Source organism: Aegilops tauschii, chromosome 4 (assembly GCF_002575655.3).
Source record: "Aegilops tauschii subsp. strangulata cultivar AL8/78 chromosome 4, Aet v6.0, whole genome shotgun sequence".
In the NCBI taxonomy this organism is placed as follows: domain Eukaryota; kingdom Viridiplantae; phylum Streptophyta; class Magnoliopsida; order Poales; family Poaceae; genus Aegilops; species Aegilops tauschii.
Genome location: NC_053038.3, coordinates 385,538,577 through 385,558,247, shown reverse-complemented (window position 1 = coordinate 385,558,247; position 19,671 = coordinate 385,538,577). Strand labels below are relative to the sequence as shown.

At 46.8% G+C, this 19,671-nt stretch overlaps 3 protein-coding genes across 3 annotated transcripts; all 3 read right to left on the bottom strand.

The window, feature by feature from the left end:
- Window positions 1-2,082: 2,082 nt before the first annotated feature.
- LOC109741728 (zinc finger CCCH domain-containing protein 15) lies at window positions 2,083-4,913 on the bottom strand. Its single transcript, XM_020300802.3, has 2 exons — window positions 3,956-4,913; window positions 2,083-2,459 (listed from the first exon to the last, which is right to left on the bottom strand). The coding sequence occupies exons 1-2, from the start codon at window positions 4,817-4,819 to the stop codon at window positions 2,343-2,345; spliced, it is 981 nt and encodes a 326-aa protein (XP_020156391.1). The 5' UTR covers window positions 4,820-4,913; the 3' UTR covers window positions 2,083-2,342.
- Window positions 4,914-8,516: 3,603 nt separating this feature from the next.
- Window positions 8,517-11,090, bottom strand: LOC109741730 (uncharacterized). Its single transcript, XM_020300804.3, has one exon. The coding sequence runs from the start codon at window positions 9,686-9,688 to the stop codon at window positions 8,699-8,701; it is 990 nt and encodes a 329-aa protein (XP_020156393.1). The 5' UTR covers window positions 9,689-11,090; the 3' UTR covers window positions 8,517-8,698.
- Window positions 11,091-13,457: 2,367 nt separating this feature from the next.
- LOC109741726 (probable mitochondrial import inner membrane translocase subunit TIM21) lies at window positions 13,458-19,151 on the bottom strand. The gene is made up of 7 exons (XM_020300799.4): window positions 18,948-19,151; window positions 18,391-18,409; window positions 16,924-17,072; window positions 15,842-16,020; window positions 14,584-14,632; window positions 14,374-14,493; window positions 13,458-13,939 (listed from the first exon to the last, which is right to left on the bottom strand). The coding sequence occupies exons 1-7, from the start codon at window positions 19,062-19,064 to the stop codon at window positions 13,781-13,783; spliced, it is 792 nt and encodes a 263-aa protein (XP_020156388.1). The 5' UTR covers window positions 19,065-19,151; the 3' UTR covers window positions 13,458-13,780.
- Between the last annotated feature and the right edge of the window lie 520 nt (window positions 19,152-19,671).

Here is a 19,671-nt window from a genome sequence, read left to right as displayed (position 1 = left end):
TGGTGAAGTGATCCTTGCACGGCTTCGCCTAAGCACTACGAAAATATGACCGAGGGTGTAAACGGTGGAGGGGGCGCCGCACACGGCTAGGCAATTGTCTGGTGTGTGCTAGGGCGCCCCCCTCCCACATATATGTAGGTGAGAGGGAGGGAGGAGCAGCAGCCATAGGAGACGCCCAAGTAGGAGGAATCCTACTTGGAGTCCCTCCCAAGCCGCGCGCCCCCTGCCATATACTCCCTCCGTTCTGAATTACTTGTCGCGGAAATGGATGTATCTAGACGTATTTTAGTTCTAGATACATCCATTTCCGAGACAAGTAATTCCGAACGGAGGGAGTATAACCGAGGGGGAAGGAAAGAGGGGGGGAGAGAAGAAAGTGGGAATCCTAATCCACAATTTCCTTTCCCTTCTCCCCTTTCCTTCCCCTCCTTAGGCCGGCCCATATGGGAGCGCACCAGCCCCTTGTGGCTGGTGTGTTTCCCCTCTTGGCCCATAACTTTTGCCGGGGGTGCCCGGAACCTCTTCCGGTGACCCGATAAGTACCTGATATTCCCTGAAACACTTCCGGTGTCCGAATACTATCGTCCTATATATCAATCTTTACCTCTCGACCATTTCGAGACTCCTCGTCATGTCCGTGATCTCATCCGAGACTCCGAACAACATTCGGTCACCAAATCACATAACTCATTTAATACTAAATCGTCATCAAATGTTAAGCGTGCAGACCCTACGGGTTCGAGAACTATGTAGATATGACCGAGACACCTCTCCGGTCAATAACCAATAGCAGAACCGGGATAAAAGGTGAAGGGTTTCATCGACATCAAGGGTTGCGCGTAGTTTCCCAGGATGTTGACGATGAAGATTCCTTAAAGACGCTCATAGGACCGAAATGCGGCCCTTCCCAACTTGAAAAACCATTTTTGTGCCATTTCGATGAGCTAGAGGAGGAAAAGGTTGCACATTTCCATTGTACCACCCATGACAACGCAAACGTCAGTGGAGTACACCTTCAAAAAGCTCTGATCGATAGGTGGGAGGTGATGACACGTAGACCAATCCTGAAAAACCACTCTTTCGTCTAAGGATGCCTAACCGCCACACCGATCATTTGCATGTGGGCGGGGGAGGACACTACATGGTGGGTAGTTTATATGGGATGGATGTCTCCTAAAGAGTAATGGAGGTATGCGAAGGTAGGCTCAAGCGTTGATTCTACTCGTGAGCGTAACGGTATTAAGCCTGCCGACTATGAGACCGACTGGTCGAATATAGACGAAAGTCGGTCATAGTGACCCGAGAGTCCCGTGTGAAGGGGCTCTCGCTCAACAGATCAAAGGTACGTCGGGGATAAAAGGCTGATGGCTCCCAAGAATTTTTGTCTAATGCAATGCGAGATAAGTGTCATGTAGGAAGGTGCCTGGAATCTAATGTATATAGGGATTTTGGATTGCGATTTCCTTGAGTTTGAGCGAACGACTTGACATAGGGGTGCTTGCACTTGCTCGGGAAAGCAGTCTCCCAGATCTCAAAGACAAGGGGATTTCAAGATTTGCTTTTTGACTCTTTGCGGACGACGTTGGCCACCTAGAGAGTTGTTCTCACTTTCAGGTCTTTTTGTTGTCGTCTCTATTACTCCCTCCGTCTCGAAATACTTGTAACGATGGATATAAATGCATGTATCTAAAACTAAAAATATGTCTAGATATATTCATTTCGATGACAATGGATGAAATACGTCTAGATACATTCATTTTTTTCGCGACTCCCTTCATCTCGAATTACTTGTCACGATGGATATAAATGGATTTATCTAAAACTAAAAATACCTCTAGATATATGCGTCTCCGCGACAATAAGTAGAAATGGATAAATACGTCTAGATACATCCATTTTCTCGACAAGGAATTCCGATACATCCATTTTAGCAACGAGAGTAATTCCGGAGAGGGAGTATGTGCCACGCTGATGACTGGGACGGTATGTGCCACGCTGACGACTGGGACGGTGCAGTCAAAGGCAGACAGATGGCGCCGCCGAGTAAGTGTAGTGCAAATGAAGGTCCGTCAAGACAAATAATACCTCGGCAAAGATCCATTTTTTAAGTTGGGGTAAATGTGCATGACACTTCACATCCATTCGGAACCAGTTCGACATGATGAGACAAGCTTCTGCAATGTCACAAGAAGCTGAGATTTTGGTGGCTAATGGTAAGTAAGAGCTAGTACAGAGCTAAAGAAACAAAACTGATTCCTGGATATTTCCCCCTCATTTTCAAACAATACAATTACAGAAGAGAAGTAATCCTCCATGATAGAAGCTACATTGCGCAACAGTCATCAAAGGTCCTGCTGCTTCTTGTCCTGGGCAATCTTCTTCCGGATCTCCTGTGCCGCATTGAAGATGCCAAGCGTCGGTTTATTGCAGACGAAGCATTTCTTGTTCTTCGAGTGATGCTGAAATCAACAGATGCAGATTGTCAGAACTTTATTTGCAATATGAGCAACAATCATTCTGAGAACTATGAAACTGTTATGGCCGGTTTAGCTAGGCCCACAGGGCAGTAGTTAGGGGCTTGACCCACAAGTTATCTTAGGTTAATTCTTATGCAAGCTATCTAGTTTATTATAAATATAGGCGTTATAAATATAGGCTGTAAGACTCTTTTTGGAATCAAGCAATAAGAAGAATATTATCTCTATTGCCCGGCTCCCAGAGGAGCCGGAACCCTAGCCGCCTCTAACCCTAGCCGCCGCCGTCATCCTCCTCCTACGCGACGGCGCCCAGCCGCCGGCGCGCCCGCTCATCGCCTCGCCCTACTCCATCCTTCCCCTACAACCTACGGAGCAGGTCCGGTAGGATCCCTGGTTCTACCAAAACCTACAGAGTTATTTTCTTTGTGCAATTACTCGGTAACTCTTGAGTAACTAGATGAAATTTCCTAAGGGAACACCTAATGTTTTTGTTAGTCTGTTACAATGTGGTTAAATAAACCCTAGAGTTTTGTACACAAAAGACTACAATTGACCCATGCACTGGTGACACGCAGCATCCAATTGTATGTAACAGGTTGTCTGCAGAATATACGTTTCCAGACTCCTTGCTCACATTCTCTGTAGAAGTATAGATCTGGACTAACTATGCAAGCCCTGTGAATGCACTTCCTAGAACGTTGAGAGACTAACGAATAAGTCAACTATGCAAGCTCTGTGAATGCACTTGCTCCTCAATATCAAAGGAAACACCTTATCTATTGTCAAGTATATTTTCCATATTCCCTTTGAACCTCATTGGCATCTCTCTGTATATGTAAATTATAATTTGCACGCAGGACAGGCTGCAAGATGGTCCTATCCAATCAAATAAAGATCTCTAACTCCAACAGAAAAGGTGCACCAAGTGAATAATATTTCAATTATTAAGCGGTCATGCATGGTACTCTCTGTACTAACATTTCAATTAAAAAACATTCGTATCACACAGCTAAATATAGATGGGAAGGAGAATTTCTAAGAACTCACAAATCAAATATAAACTTGGATTTGACATTACAGATATAATGCAGTGCTGCATGCTATAATGGGCCATATGGCTGAAGCTTGAACCAACAAAACATTCAGCTAGTCCAAAAAAGCACATTCAGCTAGTATGGATATGGAAATTTGTTTCCACCACACTACCATATATCCATAACCATAGGTGCTTTACGTCATAGGGTAAATTCATATATATTTGGGCTGAATACGCAATATCTTCAGAATTAGAAGTCTTGCGCAAGTGCTAATATTTCAATAGTTCATGGCTCGAACTCAAACAATCATGGTTCCATGTTACAGACAAACTATTAGCCTAGCTATGCAAATGAACTAGATTTTCAACATGACAAACTTATTGATTGCACAAATGAGTAGTCATAATTATCAGCACAAAATCAGAACAAACTGAGGGGTACCTTTAATGCGCAATGCTCGCAGAAATAATGCTTACACTTTGTGACCACCGGGTCAACAAAGGGTTCCCTGCATATGAAGCAGGCAAAGGGCAGTGCCTCCTCGTCGTCGCTGTCTCCCTCCTCTGCCTCGGCATCACTACCATCCAACTCACGCATCGCTATGCGCCGTTTGCGGGCTTTCTCGGCCTCGTCCCACTCCCTCTCGAGCTGCCACCCAGACTTGTAGTCACCTCTGTCGTGCATGAACTTGCAGGAATCGCCGTAGCCACAATAACCGGTCTCCTTATAATCCTTGCAGATGTCGGGTTGGTAGTCGAACCGCGTCGAGAGGCGTATGTGCGCTGACGCCCGCAGAGGGCCGTGCGCGCCGCCAGCCTTCTCTCCCGAAACCGTGTGCTCCCGCCTGAAGCCGGCCTTGTGATCCGTGTAGCCATGGATCCCCTTGTAGAGCTCCCCGGAGGAGGATGAGGCAGAGGGGTTCTTCTTGAGGGACTCCTCGGCCTGCTTGAGCTGCCGCTCGCGGATAGCGCGCGCATCACGGTCGTACGCCGTCTCCGTCTCGAGCGTCGCAGTGGCGCGGTTGTCGGTGGAGGACTGAATCGTCCGGGACGACTCGAACTGGAAACGGCGGGGCTCGTGTGAGTTGTCGGCGGAGGAGAAGAAGAGCTTGCTGGTAGTAGACGGCGGCTTCTTAGATCGCGCCGCCGCGATGGCCCCGGAATCGTCGCCGCCGCTACCTTCTTCGCCGTCAGAGCCGACGGACGCGGCGGGACGCTTCCGGATATTCTTCGGCGGCTTCCGGACAAAGTTACACACCGGCGCCGAGCCGCCGGCACCGGGCTCACCGCCGCCGCCGTCGGACATGGGGGTAGGGTTTGGGGGGAGGACGAGCTATGGAGCGAATCGAAGAAGAGACGGGCCCGTCTTGGTCCGGTACGTCCCTGGGCAGTGGACCCGTCGTTCCAAAGCTTGCTTGCAAGTCGTAGGAACACCGAGAGTCTCTAATGGGCCGAGTGAACCGGGTCTCTGATGGGCTGGTCTGGCCAAGGCCCGGCGCGCTTACATAGTTTGTAACCTTCTGCAAATTACGATGATCCTAATAATAAAAAATTAGGATCATCATCGCTTCAACTCAAAAAAAGAATATTTAGGATCATTGCCGTCACCATCCTTCTCCTGCTCCTGCTGTCCGACTGTCCAATTTTACTGTTGTGTCTTTGTGTTTGGTTGGGTGTACGTGTCGGACTGGGTGTAGCCCGGCTGCATGCCCGACTGGATGTACATGCCAGACTGGGTGTAGCCCAGGTGGGTGTATGAGCTGGCCTTGGTGGGCTCCAAGTCATCCATCTGTCTGTCCTCGTAGAAACCTCTTCCTCGCCCTCGTCGTGGATCATCTCAAACATCTTCATGTTCGCATCGTCGTACGCAGGCTCGCCCGCTTTAGGCATACCAATGAACAGCATGCGGGCACCCAGCTGCTCCACGCTCGACGTCCGATCAAGCTGCGGCGGCACCGCGTTGACGTCAACGATGAAAGGCACTTGCCCAGTGGTGGATGTCAGGGACCGCCTACCGAGCTGCTTGGCGGCGTAGTAGTACAGGGCCTTATAATGCTCTGGACATGCGGCATCTACACGATCGGCGACAATAGTAGAGGCCCGCGTCCTAGGCTCCGCCATCCACCACGCCCGCCACCTGCACGGCCGCCTCCGCCAGCTTTCTGCTTCTTGGCGGGCGGCGTCTTTGCGGCCTTTGTTTTGAGGCGGCGTTTTTGCCTCGTCTCCGAGTTGATCTTCCAGACGAGCGTGATCGCCAGATCCTCCAGCACCATCGTCTTCGACAGCTTCTCCTGCGGTCCATGAGTCGGTGGCAGCGGAAAAGGGCAGGAATTAGATGAAGAGCGGCGGGATGGAAGAGGAGAGTGAAAGATTTTGCCGCGAAAACAATGTGGCCAGCTACAAAAAGCGCGGGCTCTGCCTTAGTTTTGAGTGGGCCTAGGATGTCGGAGTCCTACGTGGCTCGTGTCAGGACTCCCGCAAAGCCCTTCTCATTTGGTTTTGGTTTACGTGAAAATTGCGGTCCGGGTTGCTTCACGGACCGATGAGGTCGTCGTTTGATGACTTGCAGGATCCGTATAGCTGCGTCCAGACAGATACGGACGGTGTGAGGGATGACGTTGGAGACGCCCTTACTACTTCTACCGGTAACACCCCGGTGAGTAGGTGGTATGAATTCAAGGCATGGCGTCGTTAAGGAAGCCATTTGGAGTCTCGGAAGAGGAGGGATTCAGAGCATTTGAGTAGTAGCGCTGCACCACCAGTGTTGGACCACCGGGGGGGGCATCGTCGTACCCAGTAGGCACCAGGCAGTACCCACCGTCGGCTCCGCGAGCTACAGGAGTTCCATCGATGTCGCAGTTGGCACGTTGGTTGCTTGTCCCCTGCTGCATGCGCTGCTTTGCGTACCATCCGTCGGCTCGAAACGTCCTCGCTCCCAAACTGGTTTATAATAATCCACAAAAAACATCACAGGCGCATAGAGCATATAGATAAATAAGCTCGATCTCGTTGACCAGGTAGCAAAATGTACTTGTAGATAACATCGCCTCTCCGTCTTCTTCATGCTACGGCCGACCGTCGTCGTCGTCGTCCGTCTACCGCGCGCGAAGAGGTGGTCAAAACGCGCTTCCCGACTATCATATGCGCGCGTCTTAATTCGACCTGCGGTAGTAGGAGCAACAAGGTTATGTGTACGCATGCGGCCAGCCATCAACAGCGACAGAAAAGGGCAAAGAACTGGTGGATAGACAGCAAGTACGTACGTGATTCATAAACTATCTATGGCGTACACGCAGGTCAGAGACAGCGACAGCCTCCGCCGTGGCTCTGCACATTCTTATTGCATTCACGTGCGGTGCAATGGACCGACCGATCCCTCGGCCGACCCAAGCTCGCCGCCAATCCACGGTCCAAACGTAGGATTGCTCAGCGGAGTTATGGAAGCCCGTAAGCCAGCCTGAGCCAGGCATCCCTTCTTGATCGCCTGAAAATCTGAAGAATGTGAGAAACTCGACTCGGCCAACTCGCGGCATCGACGCAGAGGCCAAATTACTCGCCCATGTGAGCATTATGCACCTCCCACTTGGAGTACTTTACAAGACAGATTGATCAACGCCCAACAGTCGAGAGCATTAGGTGCACATGCCGAAAAGCGCCATGCATGGCCATGGGGCGGGGGTTGGAAGACAAGGAAATGACACGCACGAGCACGAGCCGTCCCGCACGACTGGATTGGACGGACCCGGCCCCGGAAAGTGACGGGGATGCGTTGTGTTATCCTTCCCTTGCTTCCAACGCACGAAAAAAACCATTATACTGATTGATTTGTGCAACAAACTTAGAGGGTGTTTGTTTCCAGGACTTATTGGTTTAGGGACTTAAAAAAGTCCCTATAAGTTTCATTTAAACCAAACAGGAGGGACTTATAGTGGGCATTTGGGACTTATGAAATAAGACTCTCAAGGAGAGTCTTATAGGGACTTATAGTTGTAATATGGTCTTATAGGGACTTATAAGTCCCAGAACCAAACAGGTAAGGACTTTTTAGGGACTTGGGACTTATAAGTTGGGAGTAAAAAAAGTCTTAGGACTTATGAACCAAACAGGGCCTTAGACCAAGGACCCATTCCGGGTTGCTGGTGGCCCGGCCCGATCGCCCCTACCAAATCATCCAGACCAGAGGAAGGAAGGATGGCCGCATCTGCATGATGCAACTGGCCTTTTCTTTCCAGCAATCGCACGATGATGATGAGAGTGAAAGGAACTTGTTCAACAAAGAAGGCCAAGATTCGAAGAAGAAATGGAGTATATGCAACCAAGTCAAACACTCTGGTTCACGGAGACTATATGCATAGGGCCACATACTATGTGACAAGTAGTAGTACTACATTTACTGTCATTTTTTTCGGTCAATGAGCTATTTTTTCTCTCACGGGTCATGACCAATTCTTTGATAAACTGCAGTCCTCGGCGACTCCGCGCCCGGGTGCGGCAAATTTTGGGATCATTCCCAACTGGGTGAGACAGCAGGTGATCCAACGCTCCAACCACTTGCTCTCAAACCGAACAAGGACTATTAACTGATGATGACAACAGAGAGAACTCATCAAGGCAACAACTGTCAGAGATCGCAGGAAGCCTCCAAGAACTGGCTTCCAGAAGCCGCCAGCGGTTAGGTCATCGCCCGATCACCATGGCAAAGGCCCCAGAACAAGCGAACAGACGACATTGTTGTTGCTGGTTTGTCCTGTCCGCTTTTCTGAACCCGGCCCCATCTGCCAAATGCTCACACTATTAACTCCGGCCGACGATCCGACCCACCGTCGATGCACTAATGCATGCGGCGAGGTTGAAATTACCACCAACTAAAGTGCAGTACAGCCTTTTCTTTTTCTGATTTGGAAAAATAAAATAAAAACTGCAATGTGACCGACAAAAAGATGGCATGGAAAATGGTGGGGCAAGTTTCTGAAGATTCATCGACAGAAAAACAGAGGAGTGGCTTGTTTCAGGTGGAATTTTTGCAGAATTTCTTGCCTTTCTTCCCATTGTGTCATGCACTGTAAATTTGTACATCAAAATTAACAAACAAAGGGTGAACTAAGAAATGGAGGAGGAGGAGTTTCTTTCTCTTAATTTCTTCTTTTTTTCTCTACAGACGGACGGAAGAAGATGTTTACGGCGATCAGACGACGGCGTGGCAGAGGCTCGACTTCCACTGCGACTGCCGCGACTCCACCCACGCCAAGAATCTGTACACCTTGCCGAAGACGCAGAGGAAGACGAGCCCGGCCACCAGGCTGTAGGCCGCCACGCCCACGGCGCCGCCCTCGGCCGCCACCCAGCCGACGAGGTACACCGCGTCGGCCGCCACGAACACCCACCCGACGCCCTCCAGCGCCGACCGCGTCCACGCGCTCAGCCGCTCCTCGCCGTAGATCCGGCACACCATCCTGGAGCAGAGCGCGAAGATGATGGCCAGCGCCGTCTTGGACAGGCCCCGGTACCGCATCGCCGTGCCGCCGACGACCAGCGGCTCCATGCGGCAGAGGCACGACGCGCACTCCCCGGAGAAGCGGGACCACCGGAGCGCCTCCAGCCCCGTGTAGTAGGGCAGCACCACGGCGTCCAGGTAGAGGCTGGCGTGCAGCACGCCGGAGACCGTGGAGGCCTCCAGCACCGCGTACCGGATGTCGCCGTCGGCCTCGTTCCGGAACGCCAGCGCCGACGCCTGCAGCAGCAGCAGCAATGCCGGGCCGAGCTGCGCGAGCGGGAACACGGCGTTGACGCGCTGCCCCTTGGCCAGCGCCAGCAGCACCAGCGGGAGCAGGAACGGGCCCGACGGCACCAGGTACTTCCTCTTGACGCCCCTCACGCCGGCCGCGCCGCTCCGGACGAGGTCCAGCACGGCGAAGGCCAGCGCGGCGACGAAGCAGTAGGCGGCGAAGGCGGCGACGAGCGCGCCGACGGCGGAGTGGTAGTCGCCGGGGTAGGAGCTGTCGCAGTAGTAGTGGTAGGGGCAGGTGACGAAGTCCGTGGTCTCCTCCAGCTGCCACCGCGTGCACTTGAGTATCTGCCTCGTCACGGCGTCGCCGCCCAGCTGCTGCAGCCGCGGCGTCCACGCCGACCGCCCGGCGCCTCCGAGGAGCGGCGAGAGCATCTGATCATACGACATGGCGGCGTCTAGCTAGCTAGCAGGCCGGCTCCTCTCCTCTCCCGTCGTCCGTCCCCCGGCCGACGCCGACGCAGCTCCTGCTCCTTGGTCCTCGACTTCTTGTCCTGTTAGCCAATACGCATTCCCGCATTTGGCGGCCTAATGATGGCTTGCTTTCAGAGGCAGCTCCTCGCCCTCTTCCTCCTCCTCCTCCTCCTCTTACACCCTTTTTCTCTCCCCCTTGGATGGATGGATGGATGTTTGTGTGCTGGAGTTGTAGCTTGTAGAAGAAACGAGGGAGTTGGAATCGGGATAGGGAAGGTTTAACTGGAGGCTCGGAGGGAACTTGTCATGCTTGCCCCTGATCTGAAACTTTGAAACAGCACGCACCTCGCCATTATTAAATGATCTCAGCTTCTCAAGATAGAGAGATATTGGCTGCTGATATCATTAGCGGAGGCTTTTGTGGCGGGGGCGTTTCGGTCATGTGGCGGTGATGGTTTGCTGTCATGGTGGTTGGGCCGGGGGAGAAGACAGAAGAGAAAGGGAGAGAGTAGGCGAGGCCGATGGAGGGAAGGATTGTTTGACTTCGTTTGTACTGCTGCATTGGTTGGTAGGCGAGCGAGGACGAAGACAAACATCTGGTACGTTGTATAATTTGGTGTATAATACGTACGTTGCAGTACCTGTCTGTTAGCGGTAGTTAAAGTTTGTTGGGGGGCTCGTATTTGATTTGATTTTTGTCAAAGTACGCAGTTTGTTGGGGGTGGTTTGGTGAGAATATGAGGCTGGTTCAGCATTTGTTTACACGCATCATTGGGCATGCATGATTAGGGATCAGTTTAGCATCTAGCTACCTCGTCTTGCATGCACACGTTAGTTTTTTTTTTTTCCTTTTGACCTTCATCAGCTATAAAAGGTGAGTTGGTATCATGGCATGGATGCTCTGCTTCTTCGTGTTCGAAGAGTTTTTTCTTTTCTTTTTCTTTTTACATTACACGGCAGAGAAATGATGGTGCTATCATTCAGGACTACTTATTACATGCCATCATCGATGAAGATCATTATCTAAAAAGAAAGGCATCATGAGGATGTATCTTTTATCCACCAATGTGCAGGACGACTAACTTGTCTCTGCTGGAATTATTTGGTGGTGGGTGTTCACAACTCAGACAGCCAGGTAGGCCATGATCGTCCCCTGTCTTCCCCTAGAGGAAGGAGGAGGGTCGTGGCGTCCCAGTCTAACGTTTGTGCTCCGCATGTCTGTCTGTCTCTGGTAAAACGACCGCTGCTGGTAAAACTTTTCTGAAAGCGGTCATGTGAGGCAGCGCTGAACGGAGGCTACAATATTGATATCTCCACATGACCATATAGATATAGGTCACCAACTCCTCAACTGGATATCGTCGTGTGGGCATGCATCATGTGGGAGGGTGCCACTGCTCGTTTAATATTCACCCCCCTGCAGGCTACAGGACAGCTTTGTTCCTCATCTTCTTGCCAAACATGTGCTGATGCGCCAGGGAAATGAAATGGATAGATATATCATATAGGCTGGGAATGGCAGCTGCTCAGGATGTTGGGCAAAGCTTTTACATAATAATAATCTCTGCGTCCAGGCTTCAAACAACAGTGATCTGAAACTTGGTGCAAGCCCAGAAATATTGGGAAAGACATTGGACCCCGTCTCTGACAAGGACTGCATATGTATATTGTGAAACATGTTGCTTGTGGAGGCCGTGGAGCCAAACCGAGAATGTTTCAACATCAGAAGAAGAGTCGGCTAGCGGAGCCAAGACCAGCTTCTTCTTCTTCTAGTCTATCATTAATTGGCCAAGTCTGCTCTGCATCATGCTGCAGTGGCAAGCAATCTGTGACACGAGCCATCTGCGCACGTCAATCCGTGTAGGCGCGGCGGCCCTCGCGGGTCAATATCTGCTACGGGAAAGACGCCCTTTTGGACGAGCGAGTGATCCTGGGAATTTACATGTCCGGGATCACGACATTCTGGTACCGCGAAAAACTTTTAAATTCGGTACTAACAGCCAGTATTGATTAGGATGTCTGCCTGGCTAACAACCGTAAGGTGTGAGTACCTTACAGTTAGGCCATATTCAGAACACGGGATGCTCAAGGGGGTCTAAGAAGAAGAGTTGGTGTATTTTGTTCGGCATGTTAGATCATGGTTTATTTTTATTTTTCAAACCATGTGAGAGAGCTGCATGTGTATTATATTAAAGAGAGAGAGAGAGAGAGAGAGAGAGAGAGAGAGAAGGATACAACATGAGCAGCCTAGATTATGGTTTCTTGAACTTCTGTAATGTACACCAAGAATAAAAGGCACTATATTTTGTATTTTTGAACGTTTCTCTCTGGACTTTTGCTAGCGAAGATGCGGTTTAGCTAGATTTATTTATATATATTCTTATAAAAGCCGCTCGATTATCGTCAGTCACCCGCGGCATCAACCTTATATCCCTGTAACGAATATTTGCTTTGCTACTCCTGCACCAGGTAGGAAGCGCAATTGCCTCTCCAGGCATGGTGAAAGTGCGTGCCCTTTCCGGGTCGCCAACGGGAGGGAATCGACAAGACGATGCATCTACAGGGAAGATATGAGCCCTGAAAGATACGTCCACTTGATGCGTTATTGGGAGCAGGTGAATCTCAAGGGCCTACCATGCATGTACGTGGTACAGCTTTTGCACCAAATCAGGGGAGGGACGCTGATCTAACAGATGAAAGCAACGCCGGCAACAGCAGCATCGGCAGAGGCTTGAGCCGTTGAAGCAACCGGAGGCCCCTATGGTGACCGGTGAGAGAGATTTGTCTGGTAGGACGTAGGAGTAGGAGGACAAGAGGGCGAGGAGAGGACGCCCGGAGCAATGAGTTTCGTTTGAAAATGGCTCTGGTCCATGTGTAGGTAGGGTGGAATCATGAGGTGACTGAAGCTCCTAAAGTCTTGACATCCTTGCTCCAAAAAGTCATAAAGCGGGGATCTGCACCGGGATTTATGTGATCTCACTGTGGATTGTTGATGGCACGTAAGATATAGATATGGGGTGTCGAGGGCCACGAGTGGCCTCATGGTTGGGACAGAGTAATAGGCATGATCATGCAGAGTTTGATACTCGCAGGAAAGCCTCTGCAAAGTGCTGTACGCTGTTATTTTAAGGAAGGAAAACAAAATATAGCATGCTACTTTCGGGGACTGATTATATGTTCCCCATTGGAGGTGCTCTAGGATAATGCCCGTTGCTCCCCTGATCCATCACCTCTTTTTGTTCCTAATAAAATACTATGGACAGTGTAGCTCCCCTCGCCTCCTACCAATCTCATCCTCCTCGCAGCCGCTAACGAGATGGATCAAGAAGGCGTGGGAGGGGGCAAAGTGATGAATTCAAACCCAACAGCCAAACATTTTGGTAAAAAGATGTCAAACTACAGATTATATGACGGGGGTGATCACAAATAACAGTTTCAAGTGCCTTCAAATATGGTGGCACGTCACTGTAACATAAAACCAGTAGGGAGCAAGCTTGCTTGGATCGCTTGAACAAGATTATCTATCAGGAACCACAAACAGAGAACAATCACCTCACCTAATTGATCCCAACGTTTGATAATGATAAAAAAAATTATTGTCGAGGAAAATTCACAAAGGAAATCATGTTTATAACTAACTAGAAGTGGTTGCAAGTACCATCGCCATCCCCAAAAGAAAACGCAATGACATGTTCTAAATTAGTCAGAGAATCTATCCATACAATTAGGGTTGTGCTTTGAAACATTTCTTTTCAGAATAATTTAATTCCACAACTACTCCAATCATAGAAAGAGCATCGGATATCATGTTCTATAATTTTACAGTAGGTAGCACATGCAAGTCTAGACAATTAACATGACGTCGGGTGAGTACACGCAAGGAAAACATCCAGTGATCAGGCATGAACGGCTTTCAACAATGTTCTAAAAAAATTGTACTGCACTAGTAATAAAAATGTATAGAAGTTCGCCACAGCTCTACCTGAAGAGGTGGCGACCCGCGTCCTGGTACCCAGTTCCTTGACCCATATTACCAAAGGTTCCTAGCAACTATGGTCTCAAGCATCCTTACGCTGGTATGTAAGATTCTAACATTACTTGTCCCTGTAGCGATGCTGTAAACTCAACAAGAAGGTACATGAACTTCCATGTCCTGTCAGAGTTATCTTTGAACATCTCTGAATATACCTTTCCAGCTCCATGCGGACCTCGGATGTAAAAGTTGACCTGAAATGATACATGTATGTCGATTCAAGTGACCAATAACCAAGTTTGAAGGCTTGCAATGCAACTATGGAAACTCTTATAAAATGTCATCCTAGTGTTCCTTTCCACGGTAGCAAAGCATCATCTGAATTCTAAAAGGCATATATAAAACTTGCAAGAAGCCATTACACGACAAATAAAAAAGAAGCATGTTGGATTTCATCTTAATTTCTGTCGCTGTGTTATCATTCGCAAGCTTGATCCTGGTTAAGGAAGTCGCTGGCTCATTGCCATATACCGCTAAGAAACAGTCAAAGTTCAAGTAGCCCACTATATATTGCAGCCCCCTATAGTGAACTTGTATCTTTTTATTGAATTTGATACACTAATCTTGATGTACAAGACAACATAGAAGTCACAGCAGCAGAACAGCAGAGACAGGAATAATATAGTACCTCCACATGTTCAACACCGTCCTCATCTGTCCAAACCCTGTTTGGAATACGCTGTCGGGCTGCACGGTTTCTGCTTTCATTACCATAACCAGTAATAGGGTACCCAATTCTCGCTGTAACCTGACAAAACATGTGAAATACAAAATATAATGAGAGGAAAACTACAACACTATGTCAGGATGAACAGATAAAACACTAACACCCACAAACCTGACTATCACTCTGAACTCTTGCTAGAGCTTTCCCAAAGATCTTGTACCTGTAGGATGGTAACAACAACACGCGTTAAGCAATCTCACTTTCAGGTTGCGTGCAAATACCACAGGCATCTTCCCGAAAAAACCCACAGATGAATACGTAGCCAAAAGCAATGTGAAAAACAATGTGATGTAAAAAAGAGATTGACGCATTCAAACTGACAAAACATATCATTTGATGCACAAAATAAATTCAGTAAATCTGGCGGGAGAGTATCGATCCATAACGGAAACTGACAACATGCTAAACAAAAACTTAACATCCAGGCTACAATGAGCATGAATTCTATTGTGTAAGCAGCTTCAAGGAGAAGTGCCATTAGTAAGAGTAAAAGATGCCAAGAAATGCAAGCACAGAGCTGGTTGTGACATTGTACTACAGCGTAACACGAGAAGTGTGTAGATTACTAATGAACGACAGCATGATTTTCTGCAAGTTGGAGCAGCTAGAACATCAACGAGGTGATAGGTAGTGGCACACAATGGAAAGGGGAAATAGAATATACAAGCAGGTAGAATATATACCACAAGGCCTCCAGATTTTAAAAATATATAGTAGTAAAATTAGCAGACTTTTCGCTAATAAAGTATGCAATATTAACTACAGTGAATTCCGGCAGTTCAGATAGACATGGCAAGTATTTTGATATAAGAAATATTACTACATAATTTGTAAAAATGGGAAAGTATTTGTTACTACCAAGGAGATGTGCAATGTGCCTTTGAAGCCGGTACCAGGTGAGGTGGCTTGGTGATACATGAAGGGTAGGAGAGCCAAGCCAAAAAAAAAAACAGCGTCACAACTTGCTCCGTCACCAACCCACGAAAAATCATGGGCCCAATCATCAGTGAAATGGGGAAGGGAGAGAACAGAATGAGATCTATTTATTTAGTTATGGCTACTACCGAGGAGAGAGGATGATGCTTAACACTGGAGAGGAAATGAAAACTTCGCACATGCCTGATGTGGTATTTCTTAGTGGTAGTACATACTCCCTATATGCCCTTGGAAAGTACACCCTCTGTTCCTAAATGTAAGACGTTTTGGCCAAAACGTCTTACATTTAGGAACAGAGGTAGTAACAAGTAGGTGTTCTCAAAATACCATAATGAGATATAACCAACAAGCTTCCTAAGCTAAAAATACAGTTACATACAGAATTTTGTTATTTAATGCCTTAAGTTCAATCAGAAGAATGCAAAAGACTTACTCTTTTGGTTCAAAAATAAGCTCCTTGAAAACAGAATATCCAGCTAATGCTGCAACTCCAAGCCCCGCGAGTATTACAACACTGTAAGAAGCCCCCTCAGCAAAAGTCACCGGTTTCTCAGGTATATTGTATGTAGGGGCATCGAAGGGATCTCCAACAGTTGACAAGTCCTTTTTCTCCTGAGGATAAAGAGGGCAATGATCTATAAGCAATACAACAACAACAACAAAGCCTTTAGTCCCAAACAAGTTGGCTTGCACCGTAAGGCAAAATATTAGTTATTAAATAGGAAACATGAACAACTATTAAACCATACAAAGAGTACTTGGGTAATAATTTTCAATTTGGGTCAAGATATATACATGAACAGGGAACCTCAAAAACTGAAAAATAAACAAGATATTGGGTGATTAATATTTCTAAGGGAAGCTAAATACACAAGAAGAGAACAGACATACTCAACTCTTTCAATAAATAAACTCTAAACAACAGAATTCGTTTGCCCTATTAGACCATTAATTCCTGCCTTGCCATCAGCCATGGAATCTGGGTTAAACAAAATGAAGATCCTAATTGGGTTATCTCATGCAAGAACATCTAGAATTCAAGACCAAAGAAGGACCTAGAAATTTATGTATACTGATACAACGAATGAAGCAGAACCTTTTCAGCGTGATCGCCCCGTTCCGATAGCATTTAAAATAGTACATACCATTCTTCAAATTTTTTTTAAAACAACCACATTACAGAGGCTAATGTATACACATTCATCAATAGTGATACAGCCACTTCCTGATGCACTGACACCTACATAATTTAATCTTATGAAGATGGAAAGAAGCTCACAGAAGCTGATGGCACAGGTGCTTAGTCAGTACTGCAGAGCGCAGATGGTCACAAAGGTGACACAACTAATAACTTCATATATTGTCCTTATACAATTTATAGTAGCATGTTCAAAATATGGACATCACTGCTCAAAACTATACCAAGAGAAGACTAAAACAAGCAGGAAAATGTAGAACACGACATTGAATAATTTTAATAATCAAACACGAACAGTACTAGCTAGCATCATGTACCTCTTTGGGATTTTGGTCTGAAGCTTGTGAGGAGTAAGATGCAGATGACCTTAATAAAGAAGGAAATGTTTTGCGGTACTCCTGCATTGTCAGAGGACTAAAAGGGCTTGACTTGGTCATGTACCACCTTGAATTTTTTAAAGAGGATGCTGGAATATTTGCCAAAAGAAAACCATGTCTGCGTTAAATAGGGTCCACAGCAAAAGTGGGCACGGTACTGTAAATGACTGTTGGTCCAGATTCGACAACAAAGAACGCAAGAGTCAAATAGTTATTTAATACTCCCTCTGTAAAGAAATATAAGTGTGTTTAGATCACTACTTTAGTGATCTAAACACTCTTATATTTCTTTACGGAGGGTGTACCTTTATTGGGTACCAAACATATGATAAATTTGATCAATTAAGTTTTATGTACAAAGTACAAACAAGTATCTCAGATTTGTATTATAGCAATGGCAGAATGCTCTCAAAGAAAGGTTCCGTAAAGAAGTTTAAGGAAGTTCTTTTCAATACGTTTTCTAGTAAAATTAAGATTAAAAATTAAAGATTATGACAGTAGATATAATAATAGCAGGATATGTAATTCTATCCTTGAACATAGATAAGAGATGTTACCCAAAAAAAAAATCCTGACAGGACTTCTAAAAGTGGGATAATTCTTGGCGAGAAGTGGATATAATAGCAGGGCACACAATTCTATCCAAACAATCCCTTATAAAAGATGTTAACAGAAAATAAACAAAATCCTGAGTAGCACTGGCTGATGATATTTCTGGGTGGCTACTACATCAGCCACCATGTAAGTGGTGCATTTAGAGCATCCAGGTGCACGTGCAGGTGTTCAAGCCCAATGAGACACTAAGTAGAACTGTCCTCAACAAGGGAACTACTGGACAGCTATGCTTTGTAACACCATTACCTGTATGTAGCTGGGGTCTAGAAACTGATAGTATTTAAATTGTACACATATAAATTATGCTAATCTGGTATATTTCGGTAACAACAGTTCTGCGGCCAGAACCAATAGTAGATAATGCTGAGAAACAGTATAATTTGTAGCCTTATGGAGTATGCTGCGGATATTTGACTGTTCATGATGCTCTTCCCTTGTACTATCCAATCTCAGTTTACAAAACCTCGTTGGACAAAGTCAGTTCATGCAACGTACAAAAGGCTGGATGGCCCTTTCACAAGACCAGGACTCCATTTAAGCATCAAATATATTAACACTTTATTATAACTGCATTGTAAAATACACTTATTTGTGAACATAATTTCATTCCAACTAAAGCAAACCAAGCGTTTTAAATTCCTTCTCACACAGCACCGACCACCAGGAACAAAAAAATATCACAGATGCAACGGTAGCCAGAAGACCAAAAGAAATGGAATGCAGGCACATAAGAATAATTGAATTTTCATAATACAGCATCATACAGCAAGCTTCAAGATCAGAGGTGAGAACCTTCAGCCTTTGCAACATCCTGGTGAAAATGTAGGTAAGAGTAAAAACAAAATCAGTCTTTGTGTACATTGCCAAAGAAGAAACCCTAAACTATCTCAGAAAAAATTATGGTATGTAAAAAATGCTATAATGTCCTAAAGAATATATGCACTTAGATGAATTTTTTTGGGGGGAAACAGGAGGTACGAGAGGAGTGCTGGTAGTTTACAAACAAAATTTGACAGGAATCATTCACTTATTAGATAAGTTTACAAGCACACGCATTGCTCAAGACTACAAGTAGATGGTGTGAGCAGCAACAACATGGTAGATTGGCAAAACAGGCTGCACTTAACTGACTTAAGTACTACAGAGAGCTCGACATTGAGGACCGATTGCTACTTAAAATCTGACACGAGTTGGCCTTAGGAGACCAAAGAAGACACCTCGGTATAAAATAAGTCCAAGTTAGACCGAAGAAATCAGGAAGCAACGACAATGGCGTCGAGACCAACGTCGGCATTGCGTCGAACACCTTGTGTGGGGTATAGGGCTATCTACTCCCGTCACTGGTTTACCTTGTAGATGGCGCCGCCAAGGGGAGCGCGCGGCAGGCGACGAGCGGAGGCCTCCGCCGCGGTGGCGAGGAGGCGGCAGTTGTGGTGGTGGAGCAGCCTCGTGATCAGAGCGGCCATTGATCCTTCTCGTTTGCTTGGGAGAGGGGAAGAAGAAGAACAGGCGAGATGGGGGAAATAGGACTATGGACTGCGGTTGGGTGTCTTTATTTTGGAGCCGTTCCATCCAATGTTCGATTGTGAATCCGACGGTGAGGGACATTTTTGCAGATGCTAACTGATTTTCACGCTGGGATAGACGTCATCCGACGTTTATTAAAATGTAACCTTTAATATATAACTAGCAAATGAGCCCATGCGTTGCAACGGGTGAAAAAAAGACTTCCTAAGCTAATAACTATGAGTCCAAACTTCAATAGGTCCATGTCCTTTATTTCAACACATGGCATCCCATCTGTGTTTCTATTTATCTTTCTTCCCACTCTCATCGACGCTGGCCTCAACGTTGACATCAACACAACATGTTTGAATGTTGACAATCTTAAGACGTCCCCCTCTCGGCATACGATGCAAATGAGCCTGTGCGTTGCAACGGGTGAAAAAACACTCACTAATCTAATAACCATGAATTCGTAGGTCCATGTCCTTTATTTCAACACATGGCATCCAATCTGTGTTTCTATTTATCCTTCTTCCCCCCCTCTCGTCGACGTTGGCCTCAGTGTTC